The sequence below is a fragment of the Amphiura filiformis genome, chromosome 11 (genome assembly GCF_039555335.1).
Source record: "Amphiura filiformis chromosome 11, Afil_fr2py, whole genome shotgun sequence".
NCBI lineage: Eukaryota > Metazoa > Echinodermata > Ophiuroidea > Amphilepidida > Amphiuridae > Amphiura > Amphiura filiformis.
In genome coordinates this window covers 11,787,877-11,811,094 of record NC_092638.1, presented here as the reverse complement: position 1 = coordinate 11,811,094, position 23,218 = coordinate 11,787,877, and the positions used below count along the sequence as shown (strand labels likewise).

The following is a 23,218-nucleotide window of genomic DNA, read 5'->3' as shown; positions in this document are numbered from 1 at the left end:
TGGCGACCGTTCTTTTGTCATTTGTGCTCCTAAACTTTGGAACAATCTACCAATTCACATTAAAAACTGTAATACTTTGGACTCTTTTAAATCTTTGTTAAAAACACATCTGTTTAATATTGCTTTTGCTGATGACTTGTAGTGTAGAATGTTTATTATGGTATGTTGTATATTATCTGTATTTGCTCTGTTCTTCTTGTTCCCCTTTGTGGTCATATTCCTGTTGTTGCGCAGTGAGCGGCTCTGACGGATACTTGCGCATTATAAATTTCCATATTATTATATTATATTAATCGCAAGAACATGCCTTATGCGAAAATATGGAGGACAAGAACCGATGTGAACATGGGGCGAATGGAGTCATTGGCAGAAATATTTTCCTATCATATTGGATTAACATGTTAGCTAAATATGGTATTTCACATAACAGTAATGAAAAGAAAAGTGCAAATTTTCTTTCGTCAGTTGTTTGAGGAACTGACAAGCTCTAATGACGTCACTATGTAAACAACATAGCGGTATTATTAAATAATTATGTACATGTAATACCAAATATGGAGCTATCCAAAAGTATGCTAATTAAAAGGTTCAACGAATAAGAATATGATCCTGGCATCCCAAATTATGCAAGTGAGTTGAAGAAGGTTACGTGAACATGTACAGTGGGATCCTCTCTAGGGTTTATAGTGGACCTCTGTGGTCTATATAGTAATAATAATATAGTGGCCATTATCTCATTTACATAATGATGACAATGGTATTGACCTCTGTCCACCGGTGGTCATGATTTATGGTAATCCTATATAAGATATTTCTGTCAGGAAATGTGAAAAATAATTATTTAGCTACTCTCTGGTGCAGCCACAACATTTTTGAGGGGGGATTTAAATGAGTGTGGGCAAACTGACAAAAATGGGTTAAAAAGTACATTGAAATTCATCCACAATGGGCTAAAAAATAACCAAGTCATTTTGGGTGGGCGCTTATTTTTTAGCTGGTTTACCTAATCTTTCGTGAGTGGCGTTGATTAGAGATGAATTTACATACGTTATAAAAGGGTCCTGAGACGTTCTAGTACATGTAGCTCTTCTGATGTAGAAAATGTGTTGCAAGTTTACACAGGATGTGTAGTCCTCCAGTTATTGGAATGAATATGGTACAACAAATGCATAAAAATCTTAAATATCAGACCAGGCATCCCACTGAGGGCCAAGAACACTGTAAATAAAACCTGTGTTCATCTGCTCAGTGGTGTAGCCAGGACTGAGAGACTTTTTAGGAGGGAAGGCACATTTCAAGGGTGACAAACATTGATGGAAATTGTCAAAAATGGGCTTAAAAGTACTGTATAAACAAAGGCATACAAATCTTAAATATCAGGGCGACCAGCATCCCAGAGGGGGAAAGACTTCTCACAGGGCATGATGGCAATATGACTTGCTACGATCATGATCTAATTGCAGTTTAAAGCCATTTGGAAAAGATTAAAAAACAATATGTATATAGGCTATTATATTTCTAAATGACAATCTACTCTCATACCACTAATTACATAAAATAAAACATTTACATGCACAAAATATCAGTAGAATTTACCAACCGCAAAATATGGTGACCGCAAAAGACAGTGACCATGAAAGACAAACAAGGGAAGAGGCCTACGCATCATACACTGGAACATGGAAACATTCAAACGTTACAAACTAGCGCACGAGATCAAATTAATGATGCTTAATCGTATTCTTAATATATCAATATACAGGGGAAGGAAGAATTACGCATCGCACACTAGCACAATTAAACATGAATTTTACAAATGGAAACATTACATGCATAGGCAGATATACCAGAGTAAAAACTCCGGACATACCTGCCTGTGCGGGGACTCGAACCCCAGACCTCTCGCTTGTCGGGCGAGCGCTCTTACCACTGAGCTACACAGACTGTCCCTGATAAACAGGACTCAAGTCTGGTACTTATGGATATGAGCGGTCATGCGGGTAAACAGTACAAACAACACATTACATACCAGTGTACGAGATCAATTAATGATGCTTACCCGCCGGCCTAATATAATCATGCAAACAAGGGAAGAGGCCTACGCATCGTACACTGGAACATGGAAACATTCAAACATTACAAACTAGCGCATGAGATCAAATTAATGATGCTTAATCGTATTCTTAATATATCAATATACAGGGGAAAGAAGAATTACGCATCGCACACTAGCACAATTAAACATGAATTTACAAATGGAAACATTACATGCATAGGCAGATATACCAGAGTAAAAACTCCGGACATACCTGCCTAAGCGGGACTCGAACCCCAGACCTCTCGCTTGCCGGGCGAGCGCTCTTACCACTGAGCTACACAGACTGTCCCTGATAAACAGGACTCAAGTCAGGTACTTATGGATATGAGCAGTCATGCAGGGTAAACAGTACAAACAACACATTACATACCAGTGTACGAGATCAATTAATGATGCTTACCCGACGGCCTAATATAATCATGCAAACAAGGGAAGAGGCCTACGCATCATACACTGGAACATGGAAACATTCAAACATTACAAACTAGCGCACAAGATCAAATTAATGATGCTTAATCGTATTCTTAATATATCAATATACAGGGGAAAGAAGAATTACGCATCGCACACTAGCACAATTAAACATGAATTTACCAATGGAAGACAGGTGACCACTAGTTTTTTAAATTCCTTAATATTTTTCCAGGTGAAAGGGGTGTGCCTATAAAACATTCTACCATTGGGGATGGGCTAGCATATGTCCCAAAGCAGTCCCTCTTGGCATGTCAATGGCTAATTAATGCAAGAGAATCATCAATTCCATTTTCTTTTTGTAGGATGAGTCCAGATTTCATGACTTAACAGGCCTTGATTTCTTGGATTTCTGGATGCAGTCTATTTTTGCTTATACTACAACCAACCAGGAGGTCCGTGATGAAAACAAACCTCAGCTATCACCACCCATATTTATTGTGGGAACTCATAGAGAAAGTGATGATATCAGCACTGATCCTCAAGAAAGGAAAAGATTGGTATGTGTAAAATGTTTAATTTCTTAGCTTATTTCCAAACAGTGTAAGTCACAACCCCATGTGTCTCATTTACTGTTTGAGATACAATCACAATTACCTTGACAAGTTTGACATTAGCAACAATGAGTTGTACCCTCTACAAGCTATTATTTACCAAAGCAATGCTGCATAACAATATGCAGACTATTGTTCTCATTTGTGAAACAAAGGCCCACACAGTATTGTTAGTGTGCGTTTGCTTTGTAATGGTGCATAGGCTCACACAGTATTGTTAGTGTGCGTTTTATTTGTAATGGTGCATAGGCCCACACAGTATTGTTAGTGTGCGTTTGCTTTGTAATGGTGCATAGGCACAAACAGTATTGTTAGTGTGCGTTTGCTTTGTAATGGTGCATAGGCGCACACAGTATTGTTAGTGTGTGTTTGCTTTGTAATGGTGCATAGGCCCACACAGTATTGTTAGTGTGTGTTTGCTTTGTAATGGTGCATAGGCTCACACAGTATTGTTAGTGTGCGTTTGCTTTGTAATGGTGCATTCAACTGAAACTAATACCTATAGCATTGCAATGTTGCACAGGGGAATCAGATACATGGGTTTGTGGACTTAACATGGTTTGGAAATAATTGCTCTTCGTATCACAAAATTGTATTTATTTCAGGTTGGCCAAGGGGGACCTATTGGCAACATGGGGATGGAGGCTCCTATACGTAATACCTTGTTGAACTAATTATGCGTTCTGAGTATGCCTTAGGCCAAAAAAAAAAAAATTGTTGTGTTGCCCTCAACCGTCCGGTCCTAAATCCTGAAAAATCAGGGTCGCAATTTTTTTTTTTTTTTTTTTTTTTTGGAATGATGATTTTTACAGATTTGTTCAAAAAAATCAATGTTTTTCACTTAAAATTAATATTATATTGAAAGACTAGTCTTTAATTGATGTCTAACAGGTATCCAGAAGTCAAAATTGACAAATGTCCCTAATTGAAGAAGCATTAATATTTGAGGGATTTTTTAAATCAGAAGGTTAAAAAAAAAAAAAAAAAAAAAAAAATCCGACCGCCCGACCCAACTTTCCCATTTTTCCACTTGAGGGCAACACAACAATTTTTTTTTTTTGGCCTTATGGAGACATACAGCCATATACTCTGTTGATTGTTTGGTCTTTGTATGCCCTGTGGAGTTAATTATGGGTTCTGGTACAACCTTATGGGGACACACATTGATCCATTAGGAAAATTTCAGAATTTTGTGTGCATCAAAGGTATAGAGTTTGTTTAACAAACTTTAGCGTGTACTATTGTATAAGGCTTGGTTATATTCTTTTCCATTGCACGAATAAAAATCATTTATTATTTGTTTTATTTAATTTTATTTATCTTTGTAGATTATTTGTCATTGAGTTTACTAAAAGATAGAGCTTAGCTTAAATCAAATGACAAAGATCTAGTGTTAAATAAAAACATTTATAGGCAAATGACGCAAAAATGCCCTGCAATATTGACCAGACACAATAAACATAACAAAGGGATGTGCAAAGTGTTACGAGCTGTAATGACTCAAGGCCAAAGTCACACAAATGCACAACAATAATACACTGTTTTATTAAGTTAACACATTCAAAGTCTTTAATGAAATGTATAATATGCTTGGACAATATGCTTGGACAATATACTGGCATTATAAACATACATGCATACATCAACAAATTACAACAAGTTTAATTCTACAGTGTTTACTTTGCTGATGATGATATTGTTCCTTTCACTCTAAGTTCCATTAATGTCCAGTCCCAACTTGTAATTATTCCACAGCAATTATATCCATGGGCAACGATGATACTCAAAATGATGTTTCTTTCACCATTTGCACAATATCATCAGGAAAACAGGCCTGCCTCCATCCATATCCGCTTTGTTTCGACTAAAATTAACAGATGTGTTGTTTCACAAACCAAACTTTTATGGCGATTAAGCACCTTTGTGCACTCAAAATCTCCTGTATTCACATTACAGCACACACAACACAATTTCCGTAAATCACCTTTTGTTCCACTTGTCAGTTATCAGCATGACGGTGAAGATCATAAGAAATCCCTCCTTTTGGGATGACTTCACATTAACTCCTCTGTTTAGTGGCTGAATACTTATATATATCACCTTCACAATAACTCCAATGCTGATCCAGTGTTCAACTTTGTGAACATTCAAATGCTGTACTTCTCGCACAGCTCACATGTTTCATAATAATCAAATGTCTGTCCAGTAAATTTGTTGATATTTGTTTTATAGCAACAAAAATCCCACATCTATTTATATACCATTCTGTCACATTCAGCTTATTTTAGAAATGGGAATTTCCAATAAGCATTAGGCAATGCACTATGATTGAGCAATATGGAAAATCCCCTATGTTATTTAAATAACTCTGATTGAGTTTGTTTACTGCACACAAAGGGGTTTTCCCTCAAACATGTCATAACAACAACCTCTTGGGGATTCCCCATCCATAAATAGTCTCGACTTGTTTAGAGTGATTATATCACAAAGGGGTTTCCCAAATATTATTACATAACAAACAAACTTGTGCATGATTACTTCCAAGGGGTTTCCCCTTGTCTCACATCTCTCATGACATAGTTTTAAATTGTAAACAAAGTTAAATCATCAAATTAAATTACTCAGGGCACATCACAATAGGATATAATAATTTAAGGTATAGTAAATTTTATTTAACTTTGTACCTTTTATTCTATTTACATAGATATCTGAAAAGTTCAAGAGCATCTATAACTTGCTTTCTAATAAGGCTTATGAGGCACATGTTGTTAGCCAGCATTATGATGTAGAGAACAGCTCAAATAGCCAGGCAGATGCAGTGGTAAGTAACCTAATTTAATTTAAAACAGCAGCAGTGATGTTTGTATTTTCATGATTCTTGTCTTAATGATTTGAAGGAACATTCTGACACCCATGTTCCTTCAAATCATTAAGACAAGAATCACGAAAATGTAAGGTTTTCACATCGTTAAAATGGTCAAATTGTCTTTAAACTGATCTAGTATTCTTCTTTGAAAGTCTACTCCAATTAATAATTAAGATTAGTTTGCCATATCCTGGTTTTGTTATACCGTGGAGAAAGACTTAAGGTATATTCTCATTGAACTCTATGGACCTTGGCACCTTGCCCTATTATGTGATGTAACCTATCACTTGGCAAGTTTCAGACTGATTGCTGAATGCTGATTGCTAAAAGGACAAAATGCATTTGAGTGTGAAGTTTTGTGAGAACACTCCACCATTATGTAATTGTACCTGAAAACAACTTTGCTGAAATAATTTGTATTTTACTTAATCAGATTGCAATTCTTGGTTTGTTTCAGCTGTCCTCTCTGAGAAAGGACATAATATCTGTTGCTGGCCAAGAAACATACATGGGAGAAAAGATTCCACTTAAATGGCTCAAATTTGAGAAGCGTGTAGCAAAGGCTATCAAGGAAGGCATACACTTCATGGAACTGGAAAAGGTAAATAAACACAAACTGTTAATAATTATATCCCCATTTCACTGAGCTCTTGTTTTTGAAAGGCCATTTTCTCTCCCATTCATCAGTGACCATCAAAGAACAAATTTAATAGGAATGCCACCTTTTAAAGCTTAAAAGGTATAATACCAGAAACATGTTTGAACAGCTTGAACACTGTTTAGTGGGAGCAAATCACATGTACATTCCTTTTTATCCCCTTGCTTTACCATGAAGGGGGATATTGGGATGGTGTATTCCTTCTCTGTGTATGTGTGTGTTCCCTTTTGGTTAGGTTTTTCTTTTTTCCCAATATCTGGAGATCTGTTATGGTTACATAATGTGACATGACTTGGTAGGGGGTAGCAGGACCAGAGGTTCTCAACCTTAATTAGATTTTTAATGCAAAATATGTCAAATAAGTAGATGATTTGCATAATTTATACATATGGTTAGGGTTTTCTTTTTTCCAAATATCTGGAGATACATTGTACGTATGGGGTACAGTGATGTAATTTTATCAGGATTAGTAGGGTCAGAGATACTCAACCTGATCAGATTTTCAGGACAAAAGAGACTAATATATAGCTGATTTGCCAATATCTGGAGGAGTGTGTATGCTAATTAAGTAGCTGATTTAAAAAACAACCTTTAGGAAATCTCGCCGAGTAAGCCAACATTGATTGGCTCTTTCTGCATCTAGCATTTTCAAGATGCAGTGTGCCAGTGAATTAATATAGTATAGACTTATCACTTGTTGTGTCTTCGCCAGCGATCATATACATTGACTTTGCAACATTCTTGCCATTATCTTGCTCTGTGGTGTTTCATTCAGTGTCCGAAACCCTTATACAGTCCAACCTCTTTCATCCGGCCATGATGGGACCAAGCATTGTCCGGATAAGTGAAAAATCCGGATAAGTGAATTACATGTAATTCTGTATTGAAAGTTCCAAGGACTGAAATTGTGACAACAAAAGATTGTGCTAATATGGGATTAATAGCACTAAAAGATGGCTTTAGAGTGCTTTGTGCAATATAGATGTCAGTCTAAGCATTCAGAGCATGGAATTAAGGTGTTAAATCATCAAAAACATGTTTTCCTCTGAAAATTTCACAGCCGGATAACAGAGAGATCCATATAAAAGAGGTCCGGATAAGAGAGGTTGGACTGTACTAGTGTTTATTGTAGTACTTATTTGAGTTTTAATCACTGTGGACAATTTGTGGATCAGTTGATATAATCCGGTAAAGAATGTATATCTATCATATATTCATCAAGGACACTAATTTGTTAGGGTATTGTTGTCAGGTGTTAATCCAAGTTGTGTGAAATGCAGGAGTTGGGCTGATGGAGTGGATGAACGGGTGCACTGATATTGCTTTTTATCGTCAGACACACATTCAGCATAGCTGCACCCAGGGGTAGCGCTAGGTTTTCAAACAAGGGGTCAAAAATTTGAAATTTTGTGAAACTATGAGCTACTATGGATCCAAAACAATAGTAATAAAGGGCTCAAATGACCCTTTAGCTACCTCTATGTGATAATTTTGTACGCCAAAACCTACAAGAATGCGCCTATGACCCCATGACGCAAGTTAGCGCTACCCCTGGCTGCACCTTCTTGGGTCAGTGTCTTGGGTTCTGGACACGCCGATGAGTTATTCGGTGAGATTTTTGCACTAAATCCTTAGGTACAGCATAATGGCCAGGGTAATATTGCGGTTACTAACCACTGTATTTTTCATTGAAGCTCTCAGTTGATCAATTCCAAAAATGTCGTAATTCCAAGAACACAATGTTTTTATACAAACCAGGTGCAAGATATGAGCAAAGAGCTTGCCATTGAAGAAGACACACTATTTGCAATGCTGAAATTCTACCATGATCTTGGCACCATCATCTATTTTGGAGGAGATGATAACACAAACAGAGATGTACAACAGATGGTCATCTTGGACCCACAGTGGCTCATTGATATCTTCAAGAAGATCATTACAGTTTTGCCAATTCATGATCAGGTATGGAACTTATGAAGTGCTTTATATTATTTAAGTTAACAATTATATTTGTCTCAATTTTTATAGAGTACAAAAAGGCATATACTCTTTATCGTTTTTATGAATACTATTATGTTTCTTCCAGTGGCCCACAAAGAAAACACAGTGGCGGAAATTGAAGGAAGAAGGCATCATAGAAGATTCTCTTATTGATCACATGTGGCATGACCTCTTGCCTCAGAAGAAAGCTCTCGTAGCAATCATGGAGATGTTTGATCTGCTATGTCCACAGCTAGCTGGTAATGAGGTCAGTCAAGTATTTTTTAATGTTCTTAACTCTCTTTTTGTTTTGGACTTCTCTAGCTGTTCCGATTTTTCTCTGTTCCGATTTACTGTGCTCCACAGAGATTTTCAGTTATGTGATTTTTGACTAAATTATTAGCTTTACCTGGGGTTTTGTTCTTCTTAATTTTTGTTGGTGAAACACATTTTTGATGAACCAAACAAATGATTTAGTAGAATTGCCACTGCATTTGCTGTTGCGACAAACACAACAATAACACATAAACAAAACATTGACCAATATTAGCTTTGTGATTTATACCCTTTTACAACTTTCAGAACAAATTAGATATTATGAGAATAATTTAATATAATTAAATTCAACACTACTTGTTTAGATATTACTTTAATTAAATTCATGATTTTATTTATAGAATTGCAGATTCATACGTAGTGGTAATAACAATGAAAATTATTAATTTAAACTTCAACACTACTTGTTTATTTTGCTTTCCGGAGTGCTTTCGAAAACTTCCTCGTCATCAGCCTATGTTGTTAGCTCTGATGTTTTCTTGGAAATGGCTAGAGACCAACCTGATCAGGTGACATCACACTTGATGTCGTCACCGAAGTCGGAAGTTTCCTGCCCCTGGGTTTGATCAGGATAGCTTCCAGGACCCTCCTGGGAAATTCTTTTGTTTCTTTCTCTAGTACTTTTACGTTGTCCCAGTCTATTTGGTGTGTGTTCTTGCTCGCTTTTACATGTTCTTGTACAGCCGATTTAGAGCCAGCCGCTTTCGACTTGTGTTCCGCAAGTCGCTTTTCCAGCTTCCTGCCCGACTCTCGGATGTAAGTGGCAAGACAAGTTACACATGCAATTTTGTAGGCTGTTTCCGACTGTTTCAACTTGTCTACCTTGTCTTTCGGGGAGACCAAGATCTGACGTAATGTCTGATGTGGTTTAAATGCGGTTGGCACACCTGCTGTGTTGAATGCTCTACGCAAACATTCCTTCAATGTAAGGCAAGGTGACCGTGAAGGCCCTACTCACGGACTCGGACACAGTTTCCTGTGAGTTGGATTTTTCTTTCTTTTCACGAGCGCGTAAGAAGGTCCAATCTCTGTATCCGCAACTACGGAGCGCTGACTTAATGTGCGATACCTCTATCCGACGGATCCGTCACTATTTCACTTCTGTGAATCAGAGTTCTGACCACGCTTAATTTGTGTTCCAGAGGGTGGTGCAACTCAAAACTCAAGTATTGGTCCGTGTGTAGGTTTTCTGAAGATTTTAATCTTCACACTGCCGTCGCTAACCCGCACGATTAAAGTATCGAGGAAAGGAAGTTGCCCGTCTTCCTCTTCCTCCCTGGTGAATTGAATGTTCTTATCCTGCCTATTGACGTGACTGGTAAATTCTTCCACATGCGGTCTTTAACACACAAAATGTATTGTCGACATATCGAAGAAACAATCACGGCGGGTGAAAGGAGCTGATGACAAAGCTTTCCTTTCCATGTACGCTTTGGCCACCAACGGGCTACAGGGCTTCCCATCACGCATCCATCTTTCTGCTGGTAAAACTTCCCTCTGAATATAAAATAGGTAGTGTTCAGGCAAAATTCATTTAATTCAAGTAGTTGGATAACACCGTCCACATCTAGATTTTCTGCTGTCACTTTCTTCCAGTTGTCGTCACTTTCCAATAACTCACGAACAACCGTAAGGGCCTCGTTCACCGGTATAGAGGTGAATAGAGCTGACATATCGAAAGACACAATAGACTCATCAGGCTCTAATTTGAGATCTTTGATTCTTTCAACAAATGCCTGAGTATTAGTGATGTGATGTTCCGTATTACCTATAAGCGGGGAGAGGATGTCTGCGACAAACCGAGCAAGATTGTAAGTTACTGCACCAATGCTCGAGACAATTGGCCTGATAGGTGCACCGGCTTTGTGAATCTTAATCAGTCTGTAAAATCTTGGGACATGGCACCCTGCTCTTTTAGTTTTTTCACTAGCTTAATGAGCTTACTTTGGAACTTTTGAGATGGATCTTTTTAAACTTTTCGTAGACTTTCTGATCTTGAAGTAAAACCGAGGTTTTTTCTTCGTAATCTGAATTGTCAATTACCACAGTTGCTCTGCCTTTATCCACAGGTAATATCTGAATGCTGGTGTCTTTCTTAAGTGAGTCTATTGCTGACCGTTCTTTCTTGGATATATTGCTAACCGGGGTTTGGAATTTTTCACTATAGTCACAACCCTAGCTCTTAATTGGCTGCTTTATCGCCAGCCAGGTCCTTACATGCCGATTCAGTGGCTATGACAATGTCATTAACAGGTAAAGCTTCCGGACTTGCCGCGAAGTTTAGACCACGTTCTAACACATGTACTTCGTCTCTGGTTAAGTTCCGAGAGGAGATATTAACAACCCACTTGTCTTTGTCCTTATTTCCAGATGTTAAACTTTCCTTCTTCGAATTACCGGCTTTTTTCTTATCACTCTGTAGCTTGTGAAACTTCCGAATTTGGCGATCTTTTACCAGGTCATGTTCAGTCCTGTGCGCATGCTCAATGAACTCTGACACTTTCAGCCATGCATTTTCCAGCAAAACCGTGCGTAATTCAGTCTCTAAGGCCTGATATTCTTCCTTTATAATGTCCAAAGTGAAATTATTTTGACGAATTTGTTAGTTGATCAATGATCTTTCTGCTTTCTGAATGATATTACGAGCACGATAACCTTTCACTTCCGGGGTCGGTAGAAGGAGGTACCCGATTATTGAAACACGTCAAGTTGAAACGTAAATGGTTTTTGAACCAAGCAAGTTTGAGCGATATTTTCTCAAATCTTCTACATTGTAACAAGCCGTAGGTAATCACTGCCAAATTCGGTTTTTATATAAAATTGCAGATTCATACGTAGTGGTAATAACAATGATAATTATTAATTTAAATTTCAACACTACTTGTTTATTTCGCTTACCGGGAGCGTTTTCGAGGAACTTCCTCGTCATCAGCTGATGTTGTTAGCTCTGATGTTTTCTTGGAAACGGCTAGAGACCAATGATCAGGTGACATCACACTTGATGACGTCACCGAAGTCGGAAGTCCACTCACATCGGAGAGTCGGGCAGGAAGCTGGAAAAGCGACTTGCGGAACACAAGTCGAAAGTGGCTGGCTCTAAATCGGCTGTACAAAAACATGTAAAAGCGAGTAAGAACACGCACCAAATAGACTATGACAACATAAAAGTACTGGAGAAAGAAACTAAAGAATTTCCCAGGAGGGTCCTGGAAGCTATCCAGATCAAGAAGCAGGGACCTTCATTGAACCGAGACACAGGATTGGAATTAGATCCTGTGTGGGACAACCTGATCAAACCCAGGGGCAGGAAACGTCCGACTTCGGTGACGTCATCAAGTGTGATGTCACCTGATCAGGTTGGTCTCTAGCCGTTTCCAAGAAAACATCAGAGCTAACAACATCGGTTGATGACGAGGAAGTTCCTCAAAAGCGCTCCCGGTAAGCGAAATAAACAAGTAGTGTTGAAGTTTAAATTAATAATTTTCATGATTTTATTTGTTTGTCAGGGAGAAGGTGCCTATTATGTGCCAGCTTGTTTGCAACCTTCCTCTAGTAAGATGCCTATAGATCTGACAAGAAATGAAAATGGCATCTGTACATTCTACATTGACTTCGAAGGATTCCTGCCTGGTAAGTTTGACTTAAAATTGGAGAATAAACGATAGGAATTTTATTTTGCCTATCCTCTACCGTGTGATAGACGACAGGCAGGTCCAATATTTTGAGTAGTGGATGCCGGCGCAGCCGGTATCCACTACGATAAAAATATTGGACCTGCCTGTCGTCTATCATAGGTAGAGGAGGCAAAATAAAAATTACGTTTATTCTCATTCTTAGTCAGTTAAATATTATTTTAATAACTATAAACTATTTTTTAAAGCAAAAATTATTGTTACCGTCATAAAAACTCCCCCTTTTCTAAAATGAACGAAACTTGTTTACAACTTCACATCTTTTGTTGCGGGTACTGCTAGCGCGTGTGAGTATTCCGCACTGCGTCTACGCATACAACGTGATACATACGCGCACCTCTATGAGCGTGTTACGCACATGATGACGTGGGGTCGTCTACTGCCTGATAGACGACACCCAAAATCATGAGATTGTCGAATCAGATTATGTGTCTACGTAATAGACCACTCCCACTGACTAAGAATATCTCATAGTGGTTTGGGTAGATATAGGTGCCTCTAAGAATTAAAAAAAAAGATAAAGTGGACCCATCACTATAGTGATTTCCAAGAAAATTAGACCCAATTGCTTACTGTACATACCTAAGGGCTCATATTGAAATTCCCTTACACAGGAAGGTGTGCACCATCCTGCAGCTTTCCTGTGCTAGCCTTCTTTATTAAAATCCTGTGTGATTATAACACTGCAATTAGCCACTTAAATTAGGAGCGTGCTTTCCTGGGTTGTTCGATGAGCCATAGTCAGTTTGTTTTCTTCCCATTCGTCATGGACCACTTCAAAAGGCAGGGTGTATCACTGATGCATATAATCCATCCGTTTTATGACCGAGCTTTCCTAAGGCGCGCGCTTAGCGAGGGGAATCCTGCCTTCTTTCTGTGTGAAAATGTGGTAGGGTATTTCAATATGAGCCCTAAAGCCCCGATATTCTGTCCAAATCAAAGCAAGTTGGCAATTTTTACTAAATTCTCAGAAATTGTTGGCAAATGCCTTGAAAAGTGGTCATTGGTTTACCTAATGGGGAAAATGTTTTTATTTGTAATGCGTCCAGATATGGTCATTTGAACGAGTACACCCCAACCCCTGGGAGTCTGCGATCTCAAAATAACTCAGATACAGCACCTATTTTTGGCAGATTATTGAGCCTTTCTCTATATTTGTGTTTGAGTGAGGTGGGGTGCAGTTGGTTGGTTTCACCATGGATTTTTGTTAGATGCTAGGCTGAGCCAATTATGTACCAGGTGCTTACATTTTGTGATCCCATATGCAAATTAGTTTGAAAACAAAAGTCCTGAGCAACATAATATTAATCTAAAAGAACAGCAAATAGCACTTTCATTATATTAGGGTAAATGTGCTCATACGTTTCCTGAGCGTACTTTTTTCATGCAAATATATGCAGGGATGTAACTATTTAGGCTTTTTCCTGAAATCAGGCTTTTTTGTAGTCCAGATTTACGTAGTTTCTTTTATTTTCAGTCCATTTTAGGGCCATTCCGGTCATTTTCACACTGTTTTTTAGGCTTATTCAGGCTTTTTGTCAAAAGTGGAGTTTCATCCCTGTATATGGTATACAAATATTGCATGTTTATGAGTTCAATGGTAAGAATAGTTTCATGAGGTGAAATATGGACTGTTCCATTCAACGAGGCTTTGCCAAGTTGAATGGAACAGTTCATATTTCACTGATTAATTTATTTGGGATTACATTTTAGGCAGCCAAAATCATCAAACTATGCTTTCTAAACAGGAAACATTAATCCCTCCACTATCATTATGTACATGTAAGTGTTTGTGTTCACTCAGTCAGAGTGCTGTTGATTGAAATGCTGCTATGCAAGATGGCTAGCTCACAAGATTAATTTGTGTGCTTTTGTGTATACAAATGTGACAAACCGAATAACAACACGTCATAGAATGTGCATAAAAATAAAGCTAGAAAATCATTGATGATTGTTCCATCTGATTTTCAAGCAACATTAATCATCAGTGGTGTAGGTAGGAGTTGTGGTGCATAATGGCCCCTCCCCAATTCTTGAAACAATTGTGCGGGAAAATATGCACAAGTAGGGCCTATCACTTATTAATTTTGGTTTTAAATTGATCTTTCAAATGATTTTGTGCTGAAATGCTCATTAAGCGCGAATGTTTTTTTGACTTGAATATGTCGCAGAATCTCTTTCATCCCTGGATTGTCACTGGTAATCTTGCATAATATTTTGTTCTTCTTATTTAATAATAGATGGCCTCTTTCATCGTCTATTGGTACATGCAGCACGTTGGTCCCAAGACGTTAGTGGAATAAACCCAACACTGCACTATCGCTATGGCAACTTCTGTTACGACAAGTTACACAATTTCCAGCTGACGATGCAAACTACAAACCCATGTGTAAAAGTAAGTATTACTGTAGTACACCAGCATACAGGCCTATACATCCCTTGAAAGTGGCACTGCTTATCTCTCCCCCACCCCCACCCGGCCCATATGTGACTGACACTGATTTTTTTCATGTTCATGTTTATATTTCAGGTGACGGTGGGCAAGATTCCTGCCCTCGGAGATACAGAAAGTGATGCTTCACCAGATGCCAAGGCATGTGGATCTGTAAGTAGTAGTAGAGTAGTGGAATAGAATGTGGTACTCCTGAAAGTTATGATCCCATCCAAAGTAATGGAAGTTATGGATTAAAAGGAGCGGTGATTATTGAATTTTGAATAATTCAGTGAAACCTCTGCTGAGATATTGTATTCACATTTTCAAGGCCATTGAGCATTTCGGCTTGCAGGGGGTAATAATTGGTGATTACAACAAACATGAGTATAAAGCCCTGAAAATATATGATATGAATGTATCTAATATTGTATGTTAAAGCCTAAACGTACGATCTTTTTAAATTTTTAGATTTTTCTTTTTTTCTTCCAAAATGATAATATGCAATCATTATGAAAGCTCATACATTTGGATGTGAAAAACATTGGGAATTTGCAAAAAAACAACATCATAAACTTCACCTCTATCACTCGAAACTTCTCGCACTATTTGGATTAGGACAGCGAGTGCGGCCTCAGAGCTAGTAGTCTCCTTGACTGCGGCCAGTTTGGTTACGCCCTCCACATGTGGAGGGAGCATAACCAAACTAGATTTGTAGGAGACTATGGTTTGCGATCGTGGCCGACATAAAATCATAATCTAAAAAATTATGATTTTATGTCGGACCAACAGAAAATCATCCCGTTTTACTACAAATAGGGCGAATTTGACAGTTTGCTCATAGATTTAAGTTAGAACATGTGTAAGTATTACAAATATGCCAAAAAAGCGGGCTTGAAAAAGTAAAGGTAAATTCTGAAAAAGATCGTACATTAAGGCTTTAATTTATTAAAGGTCCCCTGAAGACGAAAACATTCGGTCTATAAAACTTTTTCAAATATTTAGTTTTTTTAATATCTCAAAAACAGTTTTGATGAAGTTAGGTCCTTCTTCCACTCAGGTATTCAATTCTTTATGTGCGTGTGCTATCAACTGTTTACAGCCATACAAGCTTTCTTTAAAGTGCATGTTTTGAGATACACCTTCAGATTAACCAGCATTATGTAAGTTCAGAGCATTCTTTTATTTACTTCCTCAGGTGAAAACATTTCTTGTTAATGCTCTCAATAAACTCACCAAAACTTGGATTCGTAGGATTACATGCAAGTTTTCCATAGCCTGCCCTTGTAATGACGTGCATGCTCCATCAGAAGTCTCCAGATGTTACCATCTGCTTCCACTAGAAGACTGTCTCAAGGAGGAACAGATCCTATGCAATAAGACACAGCAGTTGGTCAATACAGAATTCTGTAGGATGTGGTTTCAAGGACTAGAAACAAAGCATAATGAGCCCACAAAACAAGGTAAACACTTATTAATTGTGCATGGTTCATATGGAAGAACTTCAAAATTGTCATAAGAATTGATCCAGCAGCCAAAATAGGAAGCTAAAAAAACTTAATGTACGATTTCCTTCAAATTTTAAATTTGTCATTATATACTCAAAATGCTGAAATAATACTAGTAATAATGATCGGGAATGGTTTCTGTCCATTTTGAGCTGAAATAACCAGATAACGTGAAAGAAACACTGCTTGTTATTTTGGCCGTTTAACACGCAGTTCTATGGGCGGACATAAAGTCATAATTTCTTGAATTATGACTTTATGTCGAACTTTGCTCTGTTTACATACAAAAACACAACAAATTTGGCTGATTCCATTTAGGTGCAAGTTGTGACATGTGTAAACATTACAAATATGCCAAAAAATCAGGTTTGAAAAAATTAACCAAATTCATATTATAAGATCGTACATTATGACTTTAATGGTGGCGTTAAGGTCATTGGAAGTCATTTGGTAAAATAGGATGAAATGAAAACAGAATGGTCACATGATTAATTCAAGTTAGTGGCCTGTCATGGGTCAGTTGATAAGGCCAAAAAAAAAATGTTGTGTTGCCCTCCTTATCTGTCATTTTCTCTGTTAAATGACATTTTTGTTACATTAATTGCTACTTTCTTACTTTGATCATGAATCCTGAACAAACAAATAACACATATTATTATCAATGTATAAAATCAACCATAATTGCAATATGATCTGCATCAGTGCCAAAATGTACTAATAAATGTACTAAATAACTAATAATTAAGTTACCTTATGCCTTTTTTAAAATCTTTAAATAGTAAACTAAGAATTAATTGTGAAGGGTCTTAATATTAATATTTACATTAATAAAATATTCAACATTGGGTAGAAAATACAGCCAATATTATGCATATGCCTCTCTTCACTCATGTTACTGTGAAATAGTAGGTATCAAATGGTTGAGTTGGTAAAAAAATATTTAAAAAATCCGGCCGGCTTTACTACCAGATTTTAGGCTTGGGAGGGCAACACAACAATTTTTTTTTTTGGCCTAAAGTACTAACCTGCTTCAAAAAGAACTTTATTGGGACAATATTCATGCGAAGTTTGAGAACATTTCGTATTCGACTCTTATTTTGGCACATTTGGTGAATTTTGGTGTTAAAAAGTTTCAAATAGAAGATGTTCTGGGCAATTATACCTTTTTGAAATGACTGACTGGACTGGCTAGTGTAAAAAAAACCTAAAACAATCCTGGGTGTATGATAAACTAGACCAGATAGCTTCACATCTTCAACATGTTGGGCTATCCAAAGTGCATGAACAAGATCAATATTGAACTATATGGAACATAGTGCTGTTCATGCAGGTGCATAACCAGTGTGGTCATTAGGCGTGATCAAATTCCATTCAAGGCAGTTAAGCTATAGTGCTCTGGTGCCCTGTATCATTACTTCTCATGCACCACTCAACCACACCATATGGAAAGGATTGGCTTCAAAATGATTCTCTTATTAATACATCTATGCACAGTTTCCATCTCGATACATCTGAGCACCCAATTTTGTCCAAGAGGTTCCAAGCAAGCAGTGAATTGTCTCTACACAGTCTTTGTTTACTCTACACAGTTGAGTGCATAGCATCATAAGAGCTCTGCAAGCTTCTAGCTGGTGACTAGTGGAAAATATGTCATCTGTGATTGGTTTTTGTCAAAACCCCGAATGTTCCCTTCATCCAATCAGACATTTTTTTATATCGAACACTTCCCCTAAAAACACTTTCTCATTACGTCAACAGATAAGCGAATGTGGTAAATCTGTTGAAAACGACCAATTTTTGACCAAAGTGTAGGTTTTAAAAGTCAAAACCGCAAGTGATCCTTGCCATATTTTTCAGATTTTATGTCATTAAAATGACCAATTCTATTTAAATGACAAATCGTGGGCGAAAAATGACTAGTTTTGCCTGTTTTGTCATACGGTTGTAAATTCAATGAACAATTTGGCTTACAAATTGATATGGATCAGAAAAACGGAACCACCACAAAGAGGGGTGGCAGCTGTTGGCCTCGTAGCATTTACCTCAAAAGTCCCCCAACGTATTATAATTTACTTACTATACATAAAATCATAACACATGTTCCTGGTGGAGGAGTTACCAAAACCATAAGATCAGCGACCTTCGGCAGCTTGCAATATTTTACGGGGATGAGATAATGTCGAGAAAAGTTTACTGAAGACCTAATCTGTTTTTTTTTTTTCATCTGGTATTTTTACTGTTCTTTATGGTCGTGGAGCGACTTCACCAGGTTTGCAAAATTGCAACATTATTTTTCAATGCTCATTCCTGGCGGTAAAGGTATACCCTTTTTTTTAATTTTTTTTGATCCTGCTTCGTGCATATAGTTATAATTGCTAATCGCCCTCAAACTCTGCCCTCGAGTGTGTGATCGTCTGGGGCTTAGATAGCCGAGATTTGATGACAATGATTTGATGCTACGCAAACACAAATATTACATTTTTTTTTGCATAGCAAAATAACTGCTATGCATAATTTGGAAACTGCTATACAAACATGTGTTTTGCATAGCACAAACAGCTATGCAAAAAATTGACTGAATTCGAACCCTGCACAGCTATATGGTTTTTCACCATATAACAGTAACAGAAAGAAAAGTGCAAATGTTTTTCACTTTTTCTGCACAAATGTTTTGGCAAAAAATGATGTCACAGACATAAACATCAATATCCTAATTTGCATATAGCCGCCATTCCTCCAGCTGGCGTGTCCTGTGATTGGTCCTTTAGCTGTGTAGGTTTATAGCTATATCTATGATTCCAGATAAAGGTGAAGCAGGGTCAAACATGGGCTGCTTTCACAAAGTTAGTTTTCATTCTTTCAGTTCAGATTCTTCCTAAAAAGATATCCCATGGGGAGAATCTGCCCTGTCACCCCTGGTTATTTTCTTAACATTGCTGTAGCCTAGTCAACTTTCCTAACATAGCTGTAGCCCTAGCCAAGTCAACTTTCCTAACATAGCTGTAGCCTAGTCAACCTTTGTAATGGAGCTGTAGCCTAGTCAACTTTCCCAACAAATTAATACCGAAAATCGGTTTGCAAGAATGGATTCTGTAACACTAATAAAGCCATGACAAGACATTTTGTTTGATGTGATTAAGCGCATAATATTCCAAGCGATAACACATGATAGAACTACAAGCACCAGCAATGGCTGTAAAAGAGTGCTTACCATTCAGAATCACAAGGTGCACTAGCAAGATTCCACTTTTGATAAACATGATCAGGACATACTGTTTGGAATGTCAGAAAGACTGTTATGAGGGTGTACATCTGTTATTTGCTGCTAGGGAAGCTGTTCAGGAAACTTTGGGATTTAGTTATTTTGAGTTAGTGTTTGGACACACAGTACGCGGGCACTTAAAGTTGTTGAAAGAAAATTGGCTCAATGAGAAATCAGATATCAATTTATTGGATTATGTCTCCAATTTTAAGCATAGGCCTAACAGAGCAACTGATATCGCCAAAGAAAACTTGAAACAGGGTCAGGCTAAAATGAAACAATGGTATGATAAACATGCTAAAGAAAGAGTGTTCAAACCAGGTGACAAAATTTTAGTACCTTTTCCAATTCCAGGACACCCATTGCAAGCCAGATATCATGGCCCATGTGAGGCAGAGTCAAAAGTGGGTGAAGTAGATTATATTATCAAGACTCCTGGTAGATGTAAGAGCAGGCAGTTATGCCACATAAATATGCTCAAAGAGCATGTTGAAAGAAGTGACAGTGGCGATTCGAAACCTGTCTGTATAGTGAATAATGCTGATGTAGACAAAATTGCCAATGTAGACAATAGTAAAGATGACAATTCAAAGTCACATTTGACCAGGATAATGAGCTGGAGCACCAAGAGTATCATGTAAAATTGAACAATTCTGATGTGCTTACTAACTTAGACCAAACATTAGGTCATCTTTCTCAAATTTGATTCACAAATATTTCCTGATACGCCAAGTAGAATAAATGCTGCATTTCATGATGTAGATGTTGGTGATACAAACAGCATCCTTACAGAGTCAATCCTCTGAAGATGAGATCAATTATATGCTAGATAATGATATCATAGAACCAAGTAGTATTGAATGGAGTTCACCATGTATCCTTGTTCCCAAGCCTGGTGGTTCATATGATTAAGTAGCAGATATGAGAGCTGCAAATGTTCATTCAAAGACTCCTATCCTATGCAAGAATTGATGATTACATAGACAAAATTGGGAATGCAAAATTTGTTAGCAAATTTGATCTTTTGAAAGGGTTCTGGCATGTTCCACTCACAGAGTGTGCCAAAGAGATTTCTGCTTTTTGTACACCATTTGGTCTTTACCAATACAAAGTCATGCCATGTGGTTTGAAAATGCACCTGAAACCTTTCAGAGAATGGTAAATCAAATTGTGGCAGACATAGAGGGCTGTGAAGCGTATACATGTAGATGATTTGATTGTTTGCTATCAAACTTGGGAACAACACATGGAACAACTAATACTCTATCAATTGTTTAAAAGAAGCTGTCTGAGGTACAATTGACAGTATATCTGGTAAAAAGTGAGTTTTGCCATGCCATAGTCACACACTTGGGATTTGTTTTCGGTCAAGGTCAGGTTAAACCTATCAAAACCAAAGTTGAAGTAATTGAGCAATACCCCACACCTGTAAACAAGAGGGCACTCATGAGATTTCTAGGAATGGTAGGCTATTACAGAAAGTTGTGTCCAAACTTTTCAGAGATAGCAAGTCCTTTGATTTGTTGAAGAAGGACGCCAAATTCATCTGGTCAGAGCAATGTGAAAATGCTTTGCATAAAGTCAAATTAATACGCATGAGTTCACCAGTACTTACTGCACCTGATTTTCAGAAGCAGTTCAAGTTGACTGTTGATGCCAGTGACATAGGCTGTGGAGGTGTTGTGATGCAAGAGGGTGAAGATCAAATAGATCACCCTATGTTACTTTTCAAGGAAGTTCAACAAGCACCAAAGAAATTACTCCACAATTGAAAAGGAGTGTCTGGCATTGCTATTAGCATTGCTACATTTTGATGTGTATTTGGGTACCACAGTATATACCCTGTGCTTCTATTCACAGATCACAATCTCCTCACCTTCATCAACAGGATGAAGAACAAAAACCAAAGACTGGTGAGGTGGAGATTGACCTTGCAAGAGTACAATCTGGACATCAAACATAATTTCATAAACCAGATTAAAAAAAATACTGAATGTCACTCATGCCGACACACGCAAGCGGTTCTTTGCTTGAGGTTTTTTTTTTTTTATAATGTCTATCCTTGTTTAGGGGCAACTTTCAAACCAATTTCTCGCTTGGGGTGTTTTTATTCGAGTAAAATCCTCCTTTAGGGTTAGTTCGACAATTTTTTGATATCCTTGCTTAGGGTCATTTTTCATGCAGTTGCTTACAACTTTTATACATGAGTGCCCCCCCCACCTTTGTTTCATAACCATGAAGGTATAGGACATTTTTGTATTTTTGCTATAGCCCCCGAATGAAATTTATTTAATTATGTTTGTACTCACTCAGGTAGCATTGTGTGTGAATTTTACATCCGGACTAGAGGCTATTCTTTTTTTATGGGCATTTTAGTGTCTAAAATGGCCCAAAATGAGGGTTTTTCAATATTGCCGTCCATTTCTAATCGTCACCCCCATAGGCTTTACATGTAAAATAAAAAGGCTCGAAAAATTTAATAGCCTCTAGTTCGGATGTAAAATTCACACAAAATGCTTTTTGAGTGATTACAAAGATAATTAAATACTTTTCATTCGGGGGCTATGTGGAATTTTTTTTTATGTATTCCTTGTACAGTGACATTTCACAATAAAATGTCCATTGGAAACAAAGGTGCCCCCCCGGGCAAAAACCCTTCCCGACAGTTACTAGTAGTATTATTTCAGCATTTTGAGTATAGAACAACAAATTTAAAATTTTAAGGAAATCATACATTATGGCTTTAAGGTATGTTTCAGGTCAATGGTCACAGATGAAAGGTCATTTTACAAAATTGTTGCATCCCCTGATGAAATGGATTTTGATGCAACTGCAGTGGCATAAACCTCGATTGCAGGTTTCACAGAGGTGCTCAGGACTTTAGGGGTCAATGGTCACCTATTGGGGGCATTTGTCATTGTAGCACAAGTGAGTTCTTTATGCATTTTATAGGTCAAACATATTGTTAGAAAAAAATAGAGAACAGCCAAAATACAGAACATGCAATCAAGTGACATTTGTGATACATGCATCACCTTGTTTCATATCCAGCATAATGTCCTTGTGCATAATGCAGCAATAACAGGTTTGTAAAATCATGTTGGACCCTTGTCCAAATTTTTTATCATGATTCCTTAGAATACAGATGCTCAGATAGATGAACAGAAATAATCACATTGTGTGTTTTGTTATGCAGAAGACCAAGCCAGCAGCAGTACTCAACTCTTGCCTGCCACACCCACCACTAATGTAGCTGGAAATCAAATCCATGTTACTGGAGATTTAAACCAATTCCTGGGACCTGTGACTATTCAATCAAGCTGTCAAAGTGGTAAGTTCATGTGTATAAACACCCAAAGAAA

General features: G+C 37.5%; 2 protein-coding genes and 1 non-coding gene across 5 annotated transcripts in view; 1 reads left to right on the top strand and 2 right to left on the bottom strand.

The window, feature by feature from the left end:
• LOC140164357 (monocarboxylate transporter 12-like) overlaps positions 1-23,218 on the bottom strand; it is a 272,528-nt gene that overhangs the window by 127,049 nt on the left and 122,261 nt on the right. The gene's annotated exons all lie outside the window — the stretch shown is intronic.
• LOC140164356 (uncharacterized) overlaps positions 1-23,218 on the top strand; it is a 110,995-nt gene that overhangs the window by 77,847 nt on the left and 9,930 nt on the right. For both annotated transcript variants that reach the window (XM_072187629.1, XM_072187630.1), the window contains 10 exons: positions 2,875-3,069; positions 5,828-5,944; positions 6,447-6,590; positions 8,406-8,609; positions 8,734-8,895; positions 12,470-12,593; positions 14,896-15,050; positions 15,186-15,260; positions 16,285-16,549; positions 23,053-23,187. In XM_072187629.1, the coding sequence (XP_072043730.1) occupies positions 2,875-3,069; positions 5,828-5,944; positions 6,447-6,590; positions 8,406-8,609; positions 8,734-8,895; positions 12,470-12,593; positions 14,896-15,050; positions 15,186-15,260; positions 16,285-16,549; positions 23,053-23,187 (1,576 nt within the window). The remainder of the gene's footprint in view (positions 1-2,874; positions 3,070-5,827; positions 5,945-6,446; positions 6,591-8,405; positions 8,610-8,733; positions 8,896-12,469; positions 12,594-14,895; positions 15,051-15,185; positions 15,261-16,284; positions 16,550-23,052; positions 23,188-23,218) is intronic.
• Trnaa-ggc (transfer RNA alanine (anticodon GGC)) lies at positions 2,311-2,382 on the bottom strand. The gene has a single exon. It is a non-coding gene; the product is annotated as a tRNA-Ala (tRNA).